General features: G+C 40.9%; 1 protein-coding gene across 7 annotated transcripts in view; it reads right to left on the bottom strand.

Moving 5' to 3' along the window:
- The window catches only part of chl1b (cell adhesion molecule L1-like b), a 72,251-nt gene that overhangs the window by 31,933 nt on the left and 20,618 nt on the right, over nucleotides 1–19,700 (bottom strand). For 5 of the 7 annotated variants that reach the window (XM_005726624.2, XM_013909239.1, XM_013909238.1 and 2 more), the window contains exon 2: nucleotides 1,248–1,429. In XM_005726624.2, coding sequence (XP_005726681.1) covers nucleotides 1,248–1,347 — 100 coding nt within the window. In that variant the 5' untranslated portion in view covers nucleotides 1,348–1,429. Of the gene's footprint in view, nucleotides 1–1,247; nucleotides 1,430–6,740; nucleotides 6,817–11,339; nucleotides 11,542–19,700 lie in introns of those variants that run through there. The other 2 variants (XM_013909236.1, XM_013909237.1) reach the window with 2 other exon arrangements.

Here is a 19,700-nt window from a genome sequence, read left to right as displayed (position 1 = left end):
ATGGTCAAGTCGACCTGCTGAAGATCAGCCTGAGCATCAGGATGGAGGAGGAAGGTGATTTAAGTTACTTTGAAGGTAGGGTAGCTGCCAGATGGAGTGGTCTGAGTACTTCAGAAACTGCTCATCTACTGGGATTTTTCTGCACTACTATCTCTAGGGTTTAAAGAGAATGGTCCAAAAGAGAGAAAATATCCCTATTTCTGCTACAACATGTGGATGGTAGGATCAGACACAGTTCAGGCTTCTGCTGCTGGTGTAATAATGCGGTTTTCTTGGCACAACTTGAGGCAACTGAGCATCATTTAAACAACACAGCCCACCTGAGTGTTGTTGCCCACCACGTTCATCCCTTTATGACCAGAATGTACCCATCTTCAGATGGCTGCTTCCAGCAGGATAACACACCTTGTCACAAAGCTCAAATCTTCTCATACTGGTCCCTTGAACATGACACTGAATTCACTGTACTCAAATGGCCTCCACAGTCACCACATGTCAATCTAATAGAGCACCTTTGCAATGTGGTGGAATGAGAATCACTACATGGATGTGCAGCAGACAAATCTGCAGCAATTGAGGGATATGTGAATATGGACCAAAAGTGGATCCAACCCAGTGCGAGCAAGATATACCTAATAAAATGTCTGGTTGATGCATATGCACTCTGTCTTCCTTAGCTGCTAATCCTTCACTATGCTTGCACTGAGCATGTGTTGTATTGTTAGATTTTAAAGCTTTCTGAAAACAGCTACTTCCTGCAAATGAAGAGAAAAACAGTGATGCATACCTGGGCAGCTAAGAATTTAGTTAAAGCATTTGTTTTCACATTATTATTTTGACAAGAGCATAGCTGCTTTAATAGAGTCTTTTATTCTTAGATGTTTGGTTTTATTTGCCAAATTTCCGGTATGCATTTCTCTGATAATTCCTGTAATTCCCAAAAAAAACCCACAGTGGAAATGAGGTTTTTAGGGGATTTTGTCTTCGTCTTTTGTGGTGTTAACAGAATACAAAAATTACATTCCAACTTGAAAGCAGAGTTATGTTGTTAGACATAATGTATCTTTTTATCTGGATAATCCACATGATGTCATGGTTTTTTCAGTAGAGGAGGTTTTCTTTGATACAAAAGAAAAGGCTCTAAGAAAACTCTTTTCTATTTCTTTTGTCATCCCACTGAACCCCCTCCTAAATCATCCTGCATCCTTTGTTGTGAATGTGTGACTTGTGAAAGAGTCATGACTTACCTTCCAGCGGGATGTCAATGGCTGAGGTCGTATGAAAGGCACAAATACAGATAACCACCAACAGCACGGTGGCCAGTCTGGGACTCCTCAGCAACCTCATAGTGTCGAGATCTCGGACAGTCACAGGAAATTAACGCTCTCCACTTTGTTTTCAGTTCATGACTATGGTGAAGATGCAGTACCTGTAAAGTAGCACAGATGTAGAAGACCCCATGAATCCACCCACGCGCTGGCAGACAGAAAGGCAAAAAACTCCAAACAAAACAAATCCCCCGTGACTCCAAGCCCGACTGCTCTCTGCTCAGCCAGGCATAACCAGGCACACATTTTCATTCCCATCAACGGGGACTCAGTTCTGAACTAGTTCATATTTTGGTGTGACAAAGAGAAGAAATATTCACATTAAAGCCTCCTATCATCCCATTTCCCCATGGGGCTCAATTGTTTTGTAGTCTGCGGAAGTGTGCGGCACAAAGCATATTTCTCAAGCGACAATGGAAAGAAATAAACAAATGAGGGAGCCTGTGGATTTATTAATGCGTGGCAGATGTTCAGCATTACTTTTGGAAAAAGCCAAGATTGAAATCAACATCAAAATTACCATCAAAGTTTGGCCGATTTAATCATCGTGCTGTTTTGATCTGTGCCTGCATGTTTCTGATAACAATGACTCAAAGAGATTACGAATGCGGACCATTTTATCTTTTATTGCAGCAAATACTGTTGCCTGAGGGGTGGGAGACATAAAAAGCATGCATAGTTAACAGTCAGACTGAGTAAGCTGTCTGCACTTGCACACCGACAGAGCTGCAAGAGGACAGAGTGCTGGATAATTTTCCATCCAATAGACGAGAGTCTGGACCATAATGAGCGCATGATCGGTCCAGAGCAATGTATGGGAATTCTAATGTCTTGGAGCAGTACTATAAGAAACCTCTGGGGTGTCACTTCATTAGTTGTCCCCATGTTGGCTGTGACCCAGCTCAGCAGGTCATGCTGGAGTAATTAGCTCAGCAGCTAACAACAAAACAGAAGACTAATACAGAAACATTAGAGTTTTAGAGAAATCTTAAAGCTGCTGGCCTACAGGGAACTTGTGACATTTGTGTAAAACTGAAATGTAGTAAAGAGCATCACAAAGGATAAAATCCAGTAATTGCAATTACTGTATTATTAATGTTGCTAAGCAAACCAATTAATGTCAAGGAAAGTATCAAGTGTAGCAGCCAAGATATGAGCGGCACAGTAACTACCACTCAACCAACTGAGAAGTATCTTTAAAAGAGCTTCCTCTTTACAACAGCGCTCAAATCCAGCTCACTCTTTTCTTAATCTTCTGGCTGCTTTCTCCAGTTCAATAGGCAACACTGAGGTCAAACTCCTGTTCAAGGAGTGTAATTGAATAATTGACCAGAGGAGGGGAAAAAAGAGTCGATTTCATTCATTGGATGCAGGCGTGGTGTCAGATGGATGTGCACTCTGAACTCTTCAACCATACCTCATGGTAATGGTATTAAGTCTGCCTGAACCAATGTGTGACCTATGCCCCACCCACAAACAGCATCACCAACAAGGTGCTAGGTGCTGTATGTCACATACATCAACCCACTCGATCACAATTTATGTCTATTGGCTATATTTCCAACTGAAGATTTGTGTGTCAAACTCATCCAGGAAACTGCCTCAGGCTTTTCTTTATTTTAGCCTTCCCACACATGGTGTTTTATGATAATCAAACAGATCCAAATTAAAAGCTAGGGGTTTTGTGCTAATTACCTTGTGCATTGTTGGTAAGCCCCACCTGGTTAAGGAGCGAGGGCCAAGGTTACAATCCCCAGAAGAGAATGTGCTTTCATTGTCTTATTGTGCCGGCCAAAATCCTTTACCAACCTAACAACACCTTCAATGGATTACACTTGGTTCAAACTGTGCCTGATCATTTGCCTTCTGATTTAATTTGTTCCCCCCTCGTTAAACATTTATTGAGAACTCACTTGGCCATCTGGCTGAGGGAGGTCCGCTAAGAGCTTAACTGCTGCGAGTGATGAAGTCTGCATTGAACTCACAGGGTATGGTGCCTATTGGAACTATATGATGCACAGGAGAGAGGGCACCACTCTCTCGCCTGATTTACAGACCGTGGGCTGCTCTTAATCCCCGCCTCTTTCAAGAGCAATCACACCAGCCAGAGACTGATGAAGCTGGCAGAAGGTTAAAAGCTGCTCGCTGTGGGAAGGCCAGTATGAACCCTAACCTTCCTCGGCCAAGGCTCAGACGAGACAGAAGCTCCACTGTGGAGGGGGGGGGCAAATAGAGGGAAATGGGCCAAGTGGAATCTGCCTGTGAAACTTTAAGGCTCTCTCCGAGTGACAGATTCAGTGCACTCTTCGATAGACTTCCTCGTTGTCAACAAGACCAAATCATTTTTGATTACTTATCCATTTAATACAAAGGCACTTGTGATAGCATCATTAATGTCTTGCCATTCCCTTACTTTCTCAAATTATGCCATTGATGTATTAGGGCTAAAAAAGGGGGGCGGAGGGTGTCCTGTTTTCACATTCTCAAAAAAAAAAAGGAAACCACTGTGTTTTCATAATAACACAAGTTAATAATCTTAGTGATTTAGTTAATGGAGAACTTAGAGAAATTAACTTGGGCAGTGGAGAGAGAATTTTCTACTATCTGTTGACATTACATCGACTACAAAAATAAATCAAAGTATAACTGGAACATTAATCAATTAAAAATAAATCAGCCTTTTTTATTAGCAAAGAAAAGTGGGGATAAGGCCTGTGACTTCGAAGTGATCTACTAATTATATTCTTGATTTATATTGTGATGTACAACACAGCAATCAACCATCAACTTGTAAGAGTCTAAAATAAAGTCTACAAATTCCTGAACAACTGTCCACAGCCAAACCCTGCGAGTCTAATTGCTGGTGCCTGGGACTGTGCTTTGTCTCTCTGTGCAGTGCTTGGTGGTAATGTTCCAGGTTATAAATTTAGGTTCCTGTCTTTGTAAGCCCCATTTTTAAACAGTCTGGTTCACTGAGCATGCAAACCGGGCCATAAATAGCCACAGTAGCTTCATCCGTTTTATCCCAGACACCTTATTTACCTTATTTCTCCCAGACAGTCCTTTACACTTAAGGTAACCGTGAACCTGAGAGACTCTGCAAAAAGCTCTCGTCTCTCCTTTCTCTTTGACTACAAGGACGTGTGTTCTGTCGGTTGATTAAACCTTTGTTGTTTTGAGGGAAGTGTTCTATCAGCTCATACTGTGAAAAGAGAAATAGATTTTTTTAGAGATGTGCTTTTCTGTTATATGCTCTAATGTGCTGTGTTCCTTCTTTTTTAATGCCTCTCAGAATTAAATGTTTTTTTTTGTTGTTTTTTTTCGTTTTATATGCTTTATAATGAAAAAAACAAAAAACAAAAACAAAGCAAGGGCATTGTGTAAGAAAAGCTTTTTTTCCCCTTTTAAAGTGGTTCAAGAGATTAATTTCTACGGAAATCATGCTGAATATCTGAGCACTGATTTGAAAGAAAGAAAGAGGAATCTATGTACCACAACTATTTCTCTATAAAGTTATTATTAGTCCTCTTCTGGCCACATCCTCCATTTAATACAAAGTGAAAAGCACAGATGTACATTCTTGAGCAATTCAGCATCCTATTATTGTGGTCAAACGTGGCCGATTTGATTAAAAACAACACAGGTAATTGGTAAGGCATCAATCAAGATTGTTTTTTTAATCCAGAGTAGCACTGAGCTCTTGACCCGTGGGCTTGGTTTGATCAATCAATTGAATGAATGATTGACTATTCATGCAAGTCCTGTAAATGAGTCCCAAGTAATCCCAAACACCTGATGACAGATTAAAGGCTCACTCACCAATGCTTTCTAGAGTTTCTGGATTCTAACACTAAATGTTTAAAGAACTGACAAAGTTTGCAAATCTGCTTGAGGATAATTGTTGGAACAGATACTAATGTTTTATTTTCTCAGAATTAAATGTAAGACCAACTTCACAACAACAAAAACAGAAAACAAAAACTCCATCATTTATTCTGTGTTAGGTTCACCCATTTGCATTTGTTGAGCTAGTTGATGCTTGAGTTTTAAAGGTGTTGTCAGTCACTTTTGCAGTTATTTAATAGAAAAAAAAAATTCATCTTCCTCATCTCAAGTGTCATCTCTCAGTAAAGGCTCTAACACACATGCATAAATGTGCTTATTTATTCCAAATAATACGGCGGTTATTGTATGCAGATTAGACATGTGCTAATATTAACATTGTGCTTAAGTGTCCTAAAAATCATATACTCTCTCTGATAAAAAGTTTGATTACACCATCACATTGTAATGGAATATATTAACTGACACTATTAACTAAGTGCCAGTACAACAATGTTAGATCAAACACACTTACACTAACGCCAGTTAACAGCAGCTAACAGAAGCAGCGCTTACTGACAGAAATGTTCCTCAACGACTCACCTCAGTATAGCTTTCATCACACGACAGTGAGCTTCACTGGTTTGTATCAGGCTCCTTTCAAAAGGTTTTACAGCCTTGTCCAGAGTAAATAGGTGTGAACACAAACTGAGGTAACAGCTGAAGATGAACGGCAGCCAGAGTTATTTGTCCTACAGGATTATGCAGTTGACTATTGACATCTAGTGGGGAGATTTTACATACTCTAACAACACATGTATCCTTGTTCGTGAGCTAATTTAATTTTGCTGATATAGGCTTTCATGTAAAAATGTGTTCACATGCGGGGACTGCGATATTTTCCACTGTACCCAATTTTACACTTCACACAAAATACAGCATACTTCATAAACACCTTGATTGAATTTGTGCTTCTTCACGTCATTGTGAGTACACCCACAGCACGTGTTCTCAGCTAAAATAAATGCACATCATTTTCATCACATTCAAAGATACCAACAGGCTCTTAAGCAGCAGTTTAAGGCTAAGTACCTTCAAGATGCAGAGTGGAGCAGGCAGGGATTTAACTGCTATTTGCCATCATTACTGAAGAAATCATAATGAAAAAAGATTTTACAATTCTGAATCGCTACGTCTAATAAAATCCTAAAATCCTACTGCCCACGTTTTAGCATTTTTAAGACATTTGAAAGACTGACTTACAAATTAACTGTCAGTTCAAATTAAGGCCTTATTTTTACATGAATAAATTCAGTGCCTTTTAACTTCTTGGCATTGATTCCAAGAGCTTTACTGCTTTTCTTCACACTCTTGTACTGTTTACTGTATCACTACGCAGCCTTTTTACTTAAGGAAACAATTCTGGCACGCCTTCACAGTACAACTGGCAGGCTCTGTCTATCGGTTTCTTGACTCCTATAGTTTAGCCATCTGCTCTAGCTTAACACCCAAACTTTGAGCCATAAACATGTACTAACAGATCATATAAAAGGATCAGACAATGTAAGGAAGTATTTCAAGGAAAAATACCACACTAGCAAGTTGTTTCGGGAGCATTCTTCACACTTGCGAACACGTTGTTTGGTAACAGGGTGGGGTCCAAGCAGGGCCATACAAAGTTCACTACAGTAGGCCCTTGAGCTGGCACCATCTGCTCCTTTCACACACAAAGACAACAGACAGAGAAGTGTGGGTCTACTGTAGTCTAATGTGCAAGCCTGTAATAGGATTAAGCAGATCCTCGTCTTGTCAGACTGGATTAAAATATCCTGCGTGCTAAAGACCTGCGATGGGAAGACAGCAGCTCCGCACGCCCCTCTCATGGTCTTGATAATGCCTCCACTCTGATTCCCATTTGATCATTCAAGAACAATTAAAACAATGGACCAGCTGATTAACACTAAGCTGCAATTGACTTGCTTTGCTTCTGATGTGTTTAATGAGTTGTTTTTCAGCCATTTTGTTCCTCTTTTCTCCAATCAGTTGCTCATTTGGCATGTGATTCACACACGCTGCCTGGATCAGGGTGGAAAAATAAAACAGTTTTTTTTTAATGTCAAAATTAATTTTCCTGTGTTTAGACATTTTGTCTTTCCCATTTACTCCTCTGAATTTAGATAGGATTCTAACCTTTTGGCAATTATAATCCTTATCAGTAGTTTTCTACAAGCTTGACCATGCAATTCATCTGATATTAAAATATTAGAAAAAAGAAAACAGAAACAAGATGATAAATGGGTATAGGAAGCAATAAGCGATAACATGCTTGACTAATTGAGATCTGGCTTTACAGCACTTCAGAAAGCAAGACTGTTCAATTACCACACCATTAATATTTCAGGGATCTCTAGCCTTCGGATGCTGCGAGCACTGGGAGCGCTGTGGTGACAGGATGAGGATGGAAGAGGCTGTGGATGAGAAATGAGAAGAGATCCTCAGGTGTAAAGGAAATAGAGTGGGTGTACGGATGAGCTGAGGGGTTTGTGACCTCTGTGTTGTGTATGAACTAATGAGGAAAGGCCTTCGTAACCCTGCATGAACTCTCACTACCTGAGAGAGGCAGATATACTACACACTGCAGTGAATCTGCAACTGCAGCAAGACGATCATGAGACCAGCTGGAAGTATGAGCATGTATGTTGTAGTTCATTAAACAAAAGAGAGCATAAACAACTGAAGAGCTCTTCAATCACTAGAAGTTGTCATCTTGTCAGTAATGTCTCTGCTCTATTCTTTATAAATACAAGCACACAACATCTTTCCCTTTAGCAGTGTGTCTCAGTCAAGTCTATGTGTAATATTAAGAAACAGGACTGAAACATGTACAGACAAACCCTCGTCATATATGGTAGCCACTAACTCTTATTTCTTCTCTGAATTATGAGTTTTAATTATCGTCTGTTGCATAATTCATATGCCTAATGAAAACACTTGGATGGATCGCCAAAGCATGTCACATGACATGGTAATAAATCATCCAGGATGTATGTGCCATGCTTTCAGAGTCCTCACTCTGAACCTGTTAATGTGTTTAAAGCTAAAGGAAGGTTTGCACTGCACCTGTCTGCATCACAGCTTACAGCTTTTTTCATTTTCTCTCTGATCTGCTCTCTTTGAAGTCCCACAGGAGTGGCCCTTGCCCAGGACAATAATCACATTAGCGTGTGATCCTCACTGAGTAGCCCGGCAAAGAGATGAAATTCGCAAGTTGGACTGCGGGCACTGGAGTATTATTTTGTGCTCCACTCCACATTCATTCATGTAGTCTGACTGATGCTGGCAATTTCCCCAGATGAAACTGTGCCACAGCAGGACATGATCGATGGCTCTCATATCCCAAATCCTTACCTCCATCAGACCCTGCGCGCAATTTATTTCTGCCAACAACCAAGAAATTCGGATGTCCCTACAGGTGTTGGGAAAACCTGTTTTTTCCAGAAATATCTTTTTGCACTCGGTCCATTTTTAATCCCTTCAGGTGTCTCATACACATGCAGTCCAAGTGATCATTTCAGCCTGTGAAATGAGAGGCTCTCTGCTTGCTGAAATTCCTCATTTGAATTTCCTGTTTCGTGCTAGAGCTGAGCATCTGGACAGTGTTACCCTGGCTAAGCTTTTTGACACATCTGTCGGATGTGTGGCCCCACTCCCTCGCCCCTCTGTCGCTTATTAGGGTCGAACAGAGTTTATCTTGTGACAAATGGAACGGTGAAAACTACAGTCTAAAGATTTACAGTGTTTAAACACAACAAGGCAAAATCTCAGTGTTTATATTAGCTGCTCTCCAGCTACAAATGCAAATCAAAAAGTAATCTAATCTGTCAGCTGTCAACAGAAACTTTCAAACAGCTACATGAGGGATTGGCTAAAACATGTTTCCAGTTGTTTAAAGAAATGCTTCCAGGTTTTTTTTTACTCAATGTACAAATTCAACAACCTCAAAACATCTAGACATGAAGCAAGACACAGGAAGCTTCTTCTTTAAAGGGAACAGTTCCAAGCATTCAGTGCAGTTTCATTACAGCCTGCTTTTGGCACACTTCTTTTAAACCACTTAACCGATGAAATCGAGATGCTTCCAAGAACGCTATCTTTGAGTAGATGAGTGGATGAGTACATAAAACTAATGTGAGGTCTGCAGTGATGCACCTTGAGGTCAGCTGAAAAGTCAACACCTTAATTGCTTCGTGCAAGTTTGATGTAAATTTATCTTGGCAAGAAGCAAAGGACAGGAAGAAGAACGAATGTGGATAGAGTCTGGATTTGTTTAGCGAGTTCCTTGGAAATTATCCTGACAGAGTGTACTGCCACTGCATGCTGCTGCTTTAAATCCATACGTCGGGGAGAAATGTCAAAGAAAAATGGCAATAGCCTAATTACGCTGTCAGTGGTGCTGTGCAGTGTATGTACCCCATACACCTGTTATAAGTTCAAGAATGATGTAAATGCCCATTTGGAGTTTATTTCAAAGCCACTGTGAAAACATTAATTATAACAAGTCATATAACGACTGCTTAAAAACAGGGATAGATGAGCACTGACAGAAGGATCGTCTGTTGTAAACATATTAAGCCGCTACCACTGTGAAAACACCTATATGTAGGCGAGAGCCTTCCACCTTAAGAACATGGACTTGTTAGCCACTGTGGTCTTCATGACCACAACAAGGAGTGACAGTTAATTTACTGAAATCAGTGAAACACTGAGACCGGCCCAGGATTCAGTTTAACAGTAATCCAAATGTACCATCCACGCTGCTCCAAGAGACAAAATAAAGTCCCAGTTCATGCCAAATCATGATGATGTCTCTCTGCCTCTTCTCATCACTGCAGAGTAGATCCAGACTGTCAAAATGCAATCTAGTTTCCAACTGCGAGTCAGACTAAACACACTTAGCGAGGATCTGGAAAGACAGTATGTGTTTGCACACTAATTTGTGAGTGTGTGTGAGAGAAAAGAGGGAGATGTACTCTTCTAAAGTCAATTTAAGCATCCAAACATTGAGTAAATACAGATATGGTTATTTCTTACAGCTTCTATTTAACAGAATCAAAGATATCAATATCTTTGTTGTTCCAGTCAGCAGAGTAAATCCTGAGCATTCTTCTATGAACTGTGAACACCAGAAAAACATGACCTTTAAGGAAAGTCATCCTAATCGCCTTGATTCATTCAGTGGGGTAAAAAGACTGTTTTATTCCACATTATTTTTATTTTTACTTTTTATGTCGAGTCTCATAGTCCTATTTTGTTGTTTCATTTAGTCAACATAAGGTCAAGTTAGATTTATAGTAAAAACTACACAGAAACATTGTTACACAATCCTTACATAAAGTGCCAAATTCACACATATCTAGACAATACTTTTAATTTGTCACGTAATATGTCTCCAATTACTTAAACTATGGGCACTTAGTTCCATAATAATTATGATAATAATCATTAATGTATTAGACATCTGACTAAATGAGACCAGAAGGAACAATTACTTACTCTTTAACATTTCATTGTTCTTGTGACAGTTGTAGCACAACGTAATTAGTCACAGAGAAGATTTGGCATTGGTTTAGTATTTCAAAATCTATTGCATAAAAAACAAGGGAAAATCTTTTGGAAGTAAATGATTGTGACTTATTATTGCAGGGATTTTACTATACAATATAAAGCACCGTTAGGCGACTGTTTGGTGAATTGGTGCTATATAAATAGAACTGAATTGAAATGAAAAGTAACTGTAATGATTGGTTTTCCTCCATACGATACATCGCCTGCTCTTTATCTACAGTGTATTCATCCATCCATCCATTCGCTTCCGCTTATCCTTTTCAGGGTCGCGGGGGGCGCTGGAGCCTATCCCAGCTGTCATAGGGCGAGATTTTAAATTCTAAAATGAAATTAAATTAGATTCTAAATTCTACAGTGTATTATATTTAGAAAACGCAAGAAGGCAACCAAAGGCACCAGCGTCTGTTTTATCCTTTAAATATTTTAAAACGTGAATTAAAAAGCAGTTGTTTTTTCTTTATGGCCTTTGCTTTTGTAGAAGCCTGCACACTGAAAGGCCAGAATATGAACCTGAAAGTGCTGCAACAGCTTTACTGACATCCTTATATTATCTAGGGTACTTACAAGCTTTCACTTGATTTTCGGCACCGGTGCCCATGGGAAGGGTAACAACTCCGTTATAGGTAATAACATTCCCAATAAAAAGAAAGCATGACAGGAAAACTCTGAGTCTGGCAGAAAAAGAAGAACGAAAACACAGAGGGTGCTGAGCCCAGTCCACTGTTGTGTCACAGAAGCCAGTGGTGAACACGCACAGAGCCGCCGCAGTCATACATGTTGCCAAAGCCTCCAGCTTGGCAAATGCACTCATTAAGCCACTGACAATCATTCCCACAAAGCCTGATCTAAAGGCTATTCAGAGGAGAGTTGAGGAATGCAAGTTCCATCTCGCCCCTCCACCTCCCTTCAGCATGAGCAGAGACGTGTGCACCTGAAGGCTCGATAAAATGTGTTAATTTGCAATGGCCAGCTGAAGAACAAAATATGAACAGTAAGCAGGGTGGGAGTGCCGATCACCCGCTGTGTGAAAATCTGTTGAGCTTTGCTCTTGCTCCAATCTTCTTCTGTCAGCCAACGACAATCTACTTAATTGTTAATGCTGCTGAAGATTGTCGCCCAGCATTAGCCATTGTTGGAGCTTTTAAAGCACGCTCCCATGGCTTATCTCCCCACAGTAAGAAGTGGAAAAGCCACTGGTTTCTTTTTTTTTAAATTTGTCTTTAATTCAAGTGGACCTGATTGTTTCACACTGGTGAACAGGAACTTCACGGCCATACAGATAGACTTGAGTGGAGGGTGGGTGACACGTCTGGGGAAATCATAGTGTGCAGAGAGTGCTGAGACTGTTGATAAGAGTCCTCCACCAAACCATTCTCTCTCTTTCTCATAACACATGAAGGGGGAAGGGAGGACTCCCATTCTGGATGATGTATGGTGTGGACCTTAGTCAAAGACTTGAAAATGAAAGGGGGGAGGAGGGTCATGCTTGAATTATGCTGATGCAGGTCGTAACCACGGTAAAGGCATTGCTGCTTGACAGAACTTGATGACGCTAATGACAAGGTTGTTATCACTCGTGAGGATTGTATACAAGTATAAGGTGGAGCAGATACAGCAGGGGTTGTGCATGTGTATTACTAGTCCAGTGGCCTGCGCTGACCCACCAACCAGACTTTAAGGCCAGGGGATTTTTTTTGTACAGGAAAGCTAGAAACTAGCTAATGTATCTTATTGGCCTGTTGCAATTAAAAAAAAGACATAAATAAATAAGAAATAAATTACGCACATGTTAAATGAATGTTATACATAAAGTACTTGGACACAGAAAGAAATGCATGGGTGAATGAGACATGTTGTGTAGAGTGAATAGAATAGAACCAGTCCATTTACCATTCACTTACATCCATTAGTTACTGAATATTTTAGTCCAGAGCATTCTTTGCTTTGTGGCAGAGGTGGCAGAGGTATTTTTTGTTTGGTTGTTTGGTTTTTTTTAAAACTAGTTTGAGGTCTTTATTCAGCAAACTGCTTTTAAAATGCAAACCTGATGAAGGAAATGCTTATGCTGGAGCTTGAGATTCAGAACTACCACTTGGAGGGGGGGTTACAGGGGGACACTAGTCTTTTGATAATGAGTGCAGCCAGCCAAAGTCAGTAACTGAGAACACTCACACGCCTTTGCAACGCCAGCTCCATGCCCTCAGAGCCCCTTAACACTCTTTGAGCTACAACAGGATGGAGCTGCCATTATGGCCACACAAACAGAGGGAAGCCTTATGAACTTTGCACAAATGCTTAGTGCTCCGGGGCTGGGCAGCTCTGGAAGCTGTGTGAGATGGGTAGGTACCGGGGCGAGCTGCCAGTTCCGAAAAGCTTAGTGTTCATGCACTCGGGCCAGACAAACCTGACATTGTCCCGGGCACTGCCCCGGGGAAAGCCTCTTCCCCTTTCTCTCTGCCGCTCATTCACACTTTGAGCTCAGTTGATTCACTGATTTGGACGGAGGCAAGAAGGCAAACATTTATTCACATTGTGAACCAAGCCGAGGAGAAAGTGTAAGCACATCAGTCACTCAGTAAACTCTCATAAATATAGCTGGCTTATTTTCTGCCTTCACCGTGCTGATGTGTCGCTTGTCAGTCGCTCTCACTTCACAAGGGAGGGACTCATTCACAAATTGAATTTAAAATGAGATAATCCGCTGTTTTCTAGCAGTTAGCGTTTACCACTGCTTTAATCTATGACTCATCTCTTATCTGCTTCAAACAGCAATCGCTAAATGCTATCTGACCAGTACATGATGGAAGACTACAGCCGTGTCATGTCTCCAGATTTAAAATGCAGCTCTCTTTACATGCTGCCTGATGAGCAAGGTTGAAAGAGAGGAAAGCAGGAACATTTAAAACCAGAACCACATCGCTCCCCCATCAGCTGCTCTGAGAGCAGGAGAAAAATGCAGGTGGTTACACTTACCGTTCATAGCCCCGCTAAAACCTCAAAATGTAGCTATGGGTTTGCAAAGCAGGTGCGTATTGGTACCTAGAAATTACCTTCCAACTGACTGGATATGATAAATGCTGAAGCGCTAAATGGAGTTTTGAAAAAAATGAGTTAAGGCAGAGACATCAATATCCCTGAAGGACAAGCAGATTGCTGAGAAAGCACGAAGACCGATTTGCACTTTTCTCACCATTTGGCAAATGTGCTTGCGTCACACGGAGCGGGACTTTTAATTGAACTTTGGGCCCACAGCCCATTTTACCAAAAACTCGTCTGTTAGTCAGTCTGTCAAAAACGGTCAATAAGCCTCTAACCTGGCACTCCCAGATAGACGCAGGCCAGCCTGCCTTTGGCTGATACCAACTTCTGTATTCTCGGCAGATTCTCTGAATCAATGTGACAGCCAGCGCATCTTTTTGTATGGGTTTTCGTATAGGTTGTCATGGCAACGGGTGCCCCTATCTTCATACTGATCACTTAAGCATTGAAAGTTTTCCTGGGTTGATGCATTGTGTAGCGGCTTACTGCAGCAGGTTACATGCCTCTGTGCTTATCTCAGGTCACAGTCTGGGAATGGCGTCACAAACAAGTTGCGACTCTATTTGAACTCAGCAAGACGCCGTGCATTATTGCCAAAGATGTGACTGGTACTGTTTACGACCTGTGACTGCAAATGGAAAACAGACAAAATTCCAGCAATGAAATTACCCACATTTATTTATTATTCCACATTATCTGTGGCACTTTAATAGGCCCCACTCAATTATTTCCAGATCTGTGGTGACAGCGGATTTATTTGGAGCGGTGCACTACAGAGACACTGATCAAGAAATATCTTCTTATTTTTTTTTCTTTTTTTTTTAAATAGCAGAGGTGGGGCCTCACTTATACTGTGACTTTTGTTGTTTTTTTAATTGCACTACATTTTTTTATATTGTAATAGCTTAAGAAGTGTCTGCAAGCCAGTGATAAGTGGTTCCAGGTCATTCCAGTTAAGTAAAACAGAAAAGTCATACAGCAGGAGATTTAAGGCAGAGCAGAGAGCAGGCCAGAGAGGACAGGAGAGAGAGGGGCAGTACCACACTGTTATCCAGCTCTCTCAGCCAGACTGCCGGCCATCAGAGCATCACAGATGGTGCGCTCTGCGATTATGGCAGTGATCAGGGGATCTCTATTCCTGATTAGCACACCTACTGAACACAATGTGCACAACGTCTGTTCCATCTCTAGCTGCATGAGACAGTAAGGAAGGAAGCACAACAAACAGTGCAAAACATAATGTTCGATATTCTTGAACATTATGTTTCAAGAATATCGAACAGTTTCAATTAATTCAAATAATTAATTAAACAGTCATTAGTATTTGCAGAACAACTTCATTCCGGTGAACCCACGCCTTTTGACAGTGCCTGAAAATAACCATAAATATTTATTGGAGTTGCACAGGTAGATTATGATCTACTGTATCTGTAGTATCAATCCAATATTGGCATTATAGCAAATAAAAACATTCCTGATGCCAGAGGCTGATATTTATCTATTGTGTTATGTCAGTTTTTGATTAGAAAGATTTATTTGATTCACCAGAAGACTAAAAGTAACTATGCAAAGAAAACATTTGTCTGTTATCAGCCAATGTTGATACCAACAGTGTGTATTTCAAAGTCATAACAGTCAACATGTTTAACTAATAATACAGTAGGTAGCCCCAAATTAACTGTTGAGCTTATTATATTGGGGCTGGGTGGTTAATTGCATTTTAATTTCAGTTACAAATTTGGCTTCCAGCAATTATGAAAACAAGATAACAGACATAAAATGATTCATTCTTTTCTGTTGCAAAGCACTTGTTTGGTACGCCCTTCTTTACAGCAGTGCACTTTTGCTCCTCCCAAAAAGCCCAAAATATAATTCAGCTGGAGCCACGATGATGAAAGGAGAACCTTTATTCAACAAGATCTATCTAAAAGAAGTCAAAGGTTTCAGTAGGTGACTGAGTGAGAGATCGTTAACAGCTCTGGCTCTGCGCTTCTCTTCAGTGATGTGCAACCAAGGTGTTGGAAACCAAAATGTTTGTTTGCTGTAGGCTCCCCATCGCTTACCCTGCAGATATCATCCAAGTCAAGCTTGCTGTTGTGTCTGCACCCGCAGACATCCTGCAGCTGAGGCAGTGAGCAGTTACACGGTGTGACAAGCTTTATGGTCAAAAACACCCAAAAGTCTGGGCCTATCATCCTACTACATGACCCCATGTCCCTTACATCCAAATCTTTTTTTATCCACATTTATTTATGGATTTTTTAATAGACCATGTAATTATCCACCCATCCATCTGTTATTTTAAATAGTCTATATGAAAATGTTGAGGAAATTGCCTGTAAAAAGACACATTTGTAAAGTGAAACCTATAATTAATTCAAGCACAACAAAAGCAGACCGAACTCTGGACAAAAGCCGCCAGTCTCTTCTAGATTCCTATCTTCTCTCCTGTAGACAAGTTCAGATGAAGCGCCCACTTGGAACTCAATTTAATCATGTTTCCCCCCACAGAATCAATAAGCTATTTCCTCCCCAGGTCACATTTAGCAATGGAGAAGGCCTCTGTGCCACAACTATGTAGAGTGTGTACACAGCTGACAGAGAATGCAGCGGCAAACAGAAGCCTGAAAATGAATTCATTAAGATAAACGCGGTGTCTCTCAGTGAAATGTGTAGGCATGGTAACCAGGCTTGGATCTGCTTTGAGATACACCCTGGACATAGAGCCTTCCAAACACTTGAAGGTATCAGCACACACACACACACACACACACACACACACACACCGTGCACAAAATTACACAAGTGCACAGACTAGCCTGAATCAAATCCTCCTCCCAAGAGAGGGTGGATAAGCTGTAATTTAATGGAAAGATCCTGCAGCCAGGAAGTTAAATGAGAAGATGATCATCTCCATCACCAGCAGCCCACCTGTCAGCAGAAACACTCAAAGCACCGGCAATGTCTACTCCTAAAAATTATTATGCCAACAAGTAGGATTAATTATTTCCAGAAAACAGGCTTTTTTCCGCCTATAGTCCTATGACAAGAGAAAGGGGGCAGATAACTTAGTCACATGCCCCTTCATAATAAGCAGCAAGGATCTAATAGCCCTTTAAGGAGTGTCCTGCTGGTCTCCTCTTCATACACACACCTCGGGGTCAGCCCTTCAGGACTGCTGAGGCAGAGCGACCCGTCACGCTACACAGCTAATCCCGCAGTGGAAAATGTCGGTGGGCTCCGTCTCGCATGGACGCGCACCGAGAGAGAGACGAGGAGGCAGGACCAATATTTGAAACGAATTAAAGATGTGTCTGTGAGGGCTGATGGGGTTTAAAGGGCGAGGCCTCATCCGTGTGTGTTGTTGGACAGACATGCTCGTCAATAGGCCGTCTGCACAACATTTCAAGCCTCATCCTCGCGGCCATTCACAGAGGAGAATAAGGAGCACCACTTCAGTGTGTGTGTGGGCTGACAGTATTGTCTAGATGTTACTTGCCTTAGCAACAGCAGGAAATCCTTGGATATTTATTTGAGATATGTCACCCAAAAGACCACATATTTCTTAGCTTTTTCTTTCTTTTTTCAAACGTTTTAGACCGCAGGAAGCCTACAGTGGTGGGAAACTAGCATGCCCATTCTTCTCAGAGCCTCTCCTGATAGCCAATTAGCCAACGTCAGGTGTAGTAGCCCACGGGCACAATTCTACAAAGTACACCAGAAACAGTATTACCATGGAAATATCCCCGCTGGCTCCATTTGATAAATTGTTCTTATCAGTGTCTAGTTATACTTTTTTATGCTTTATGTGTTCCAGGCATATCGAGCACAGCACAATAAATAAATCCACGGCCAATAAAAATATCAGGTTTGGGTCCTTGTGTTACCATTTAAGTGCACCGCTGGTAAAGTGGAATGACATCACTGTGGAGAAACCCATAGAATAGGAACTGGAACCATAGCACAATGTGTGTACGCAGCAATATCTACCAGACATCAAACAGCCATGACAGATATAGAGTGTGTCTCCAAATCAAGAGCTTAAAGCTCTCAGTGGTTCTAAGAGCTGTTGCCACATGAAAAGGATGCTTGAACAAATGAAACAAATGCCTGTTTCAAACTGAAACATGAGGCACACCCAGAAAGTTATCTTTTCACAACTTAAAAGGACACACGGGGCATTTAAAAAATCCAGTGAAAGGCGCTTTTGGAATTGGTGCCTTTGTCAGGCTAACATCAAAAGCTATGCCTGAAGACAGAATATCCTTTTGTGTTTTTGCGCATGTGGGTGGAGGTCTTCTGTTTGTTGTATTAAAAGTCATACAGAGGAGACTGTGCTGTTTTTTGTTTTGTTTTTTTCTGCACAGGCCTTTAACGTGTTGTAATATTAGGCCAATTTTTAACTCTACAGTTATAAAAATTGAAATTTTCCACCAGAATGGCAAAATAAAGATTGCTGGTTTGATTTACTCGCACATCTGTAAGTAAATCAGATGGTGCCGCCTGTTTTTTTATATAATTAATAAAAAAAACTTTATTTTTGCTGAATAAAAAAACCCCACTGTTTACTCACTATTACACAGAATTGTCCATGTAATTACGTTTTCTTAAGTTAAACTGTAATATAACTTTTTTACTGTATGTCATATAAAGGCAAAAACCTGTATGTATTCTAAAACACTGATACTGATTTTTTTAAACTGTTTAGCCAATAGAAAATAAGGACACATCCATTTTCTCAGTGTTTTGGTTTCGTTTATTTTTTGCTGTTTTTTTACAGAGTGATGCTGAACTTTGTGGGAGCACCATCCGCAGGTCAATCAAAACCTTCATTAAATCTTTAAAAGGTAGCTTAAATACAACTTCGGATCAACTACAAAACAAGCTCTATAAGTTTCTATAAAAGTTGAGGTTTTCATAGTTTGCTGGTCTGGAGCATTCAAGTGTGTGTTAGCAAAATGCTAAGCATGAACGACACAGGCAAAGATCTTAAAGAAACAACTGTGGCTGCCTCTCAATTTGGGAAGGGTAATAAAGTTGATGTCCAACCAATGTGAAGTTCCTCGCTCTACAGTTAGAAAGATTATTCACAAATGTAAAAATAATGTCAACACAGTTGCCACCTTCCCAGGAGTGGACATCCCAGCAAATTCACGTCAAGGTCAGACCATGTAGACTCTATGGGCTTCAGTTAGCATCTTCAAGTTAAAGTTCATCACACAACAGTTAGAAAAAGACTGAAAAAGTATGGACAAGTACATGGTTAGCACTGCTGTCTCACAGCAAGAAGGTCCTGGCCACCAACTGGCCTTTTCTGTGTGTAGTTAGTGGGGTTAGGTAAATTAGTGACTCTATATTGCCCAGATGTGTGAAAGTGATTGTCAATCACTGGCGACTGCCCAGGGTGTACCCCGCCTGTCCCTCTATGTTAGCTGGGATAAGCTGCAGCCATAATGAGCAGCACCATGAAACCCACACACAGCATATTAGCACAAACACCTCATACAAACTATCATGCATGGTGGTGGTGGGATGATGATTTGGGCTTGTGTTGCAACTAGAGATGGACCGATCCGTGATTACGTATCGGTCCGATTCTGACTTAAATTACTGGCTCGGATATCGGAGAGAAATAAAAAATGTAATCCGATCCATTAAATATCAAAAAAAGCACCTCACAAAACTTGCGACACGGCGTAAGTCGGCTCATAACCATAGCACGTCGGAGCAGTATGCATCACGTGATAGAGCGGCTGTGTGTATTTGTAGCCTCGCTACCAAACCGGCATTTCATCTCCGAGGAAGTGATCCCAGAGAGAAGTAAAGCAAGTGTGTAAGTTCATCTCTGAATGTTTGTAAAGCATTCCCGCGTTAAGCTTAACAACC

The sequence above is a fragment of the Pundamilia nyererei genome, unplaced genomic scaffold, assembly GCF_000239375.1.
Source record: "Pundamilia nyererei isolate P.nyererei 1_Seehausen unplaced genomic scaffold, PunNye1.0 scaffold00021, whole genome shotgun sequence".
Lineage (NCBI taxonomy): Eukaryota > Metazoa > Chordata > Actinopteri > Cichliformes > Cichlidae > Pundamilia > Pundamilia nyererei.
Note: the sequence above shows the minus strand (reverse complement) of the source record. Positions and strands in the feature narration are given on the sequence as shown.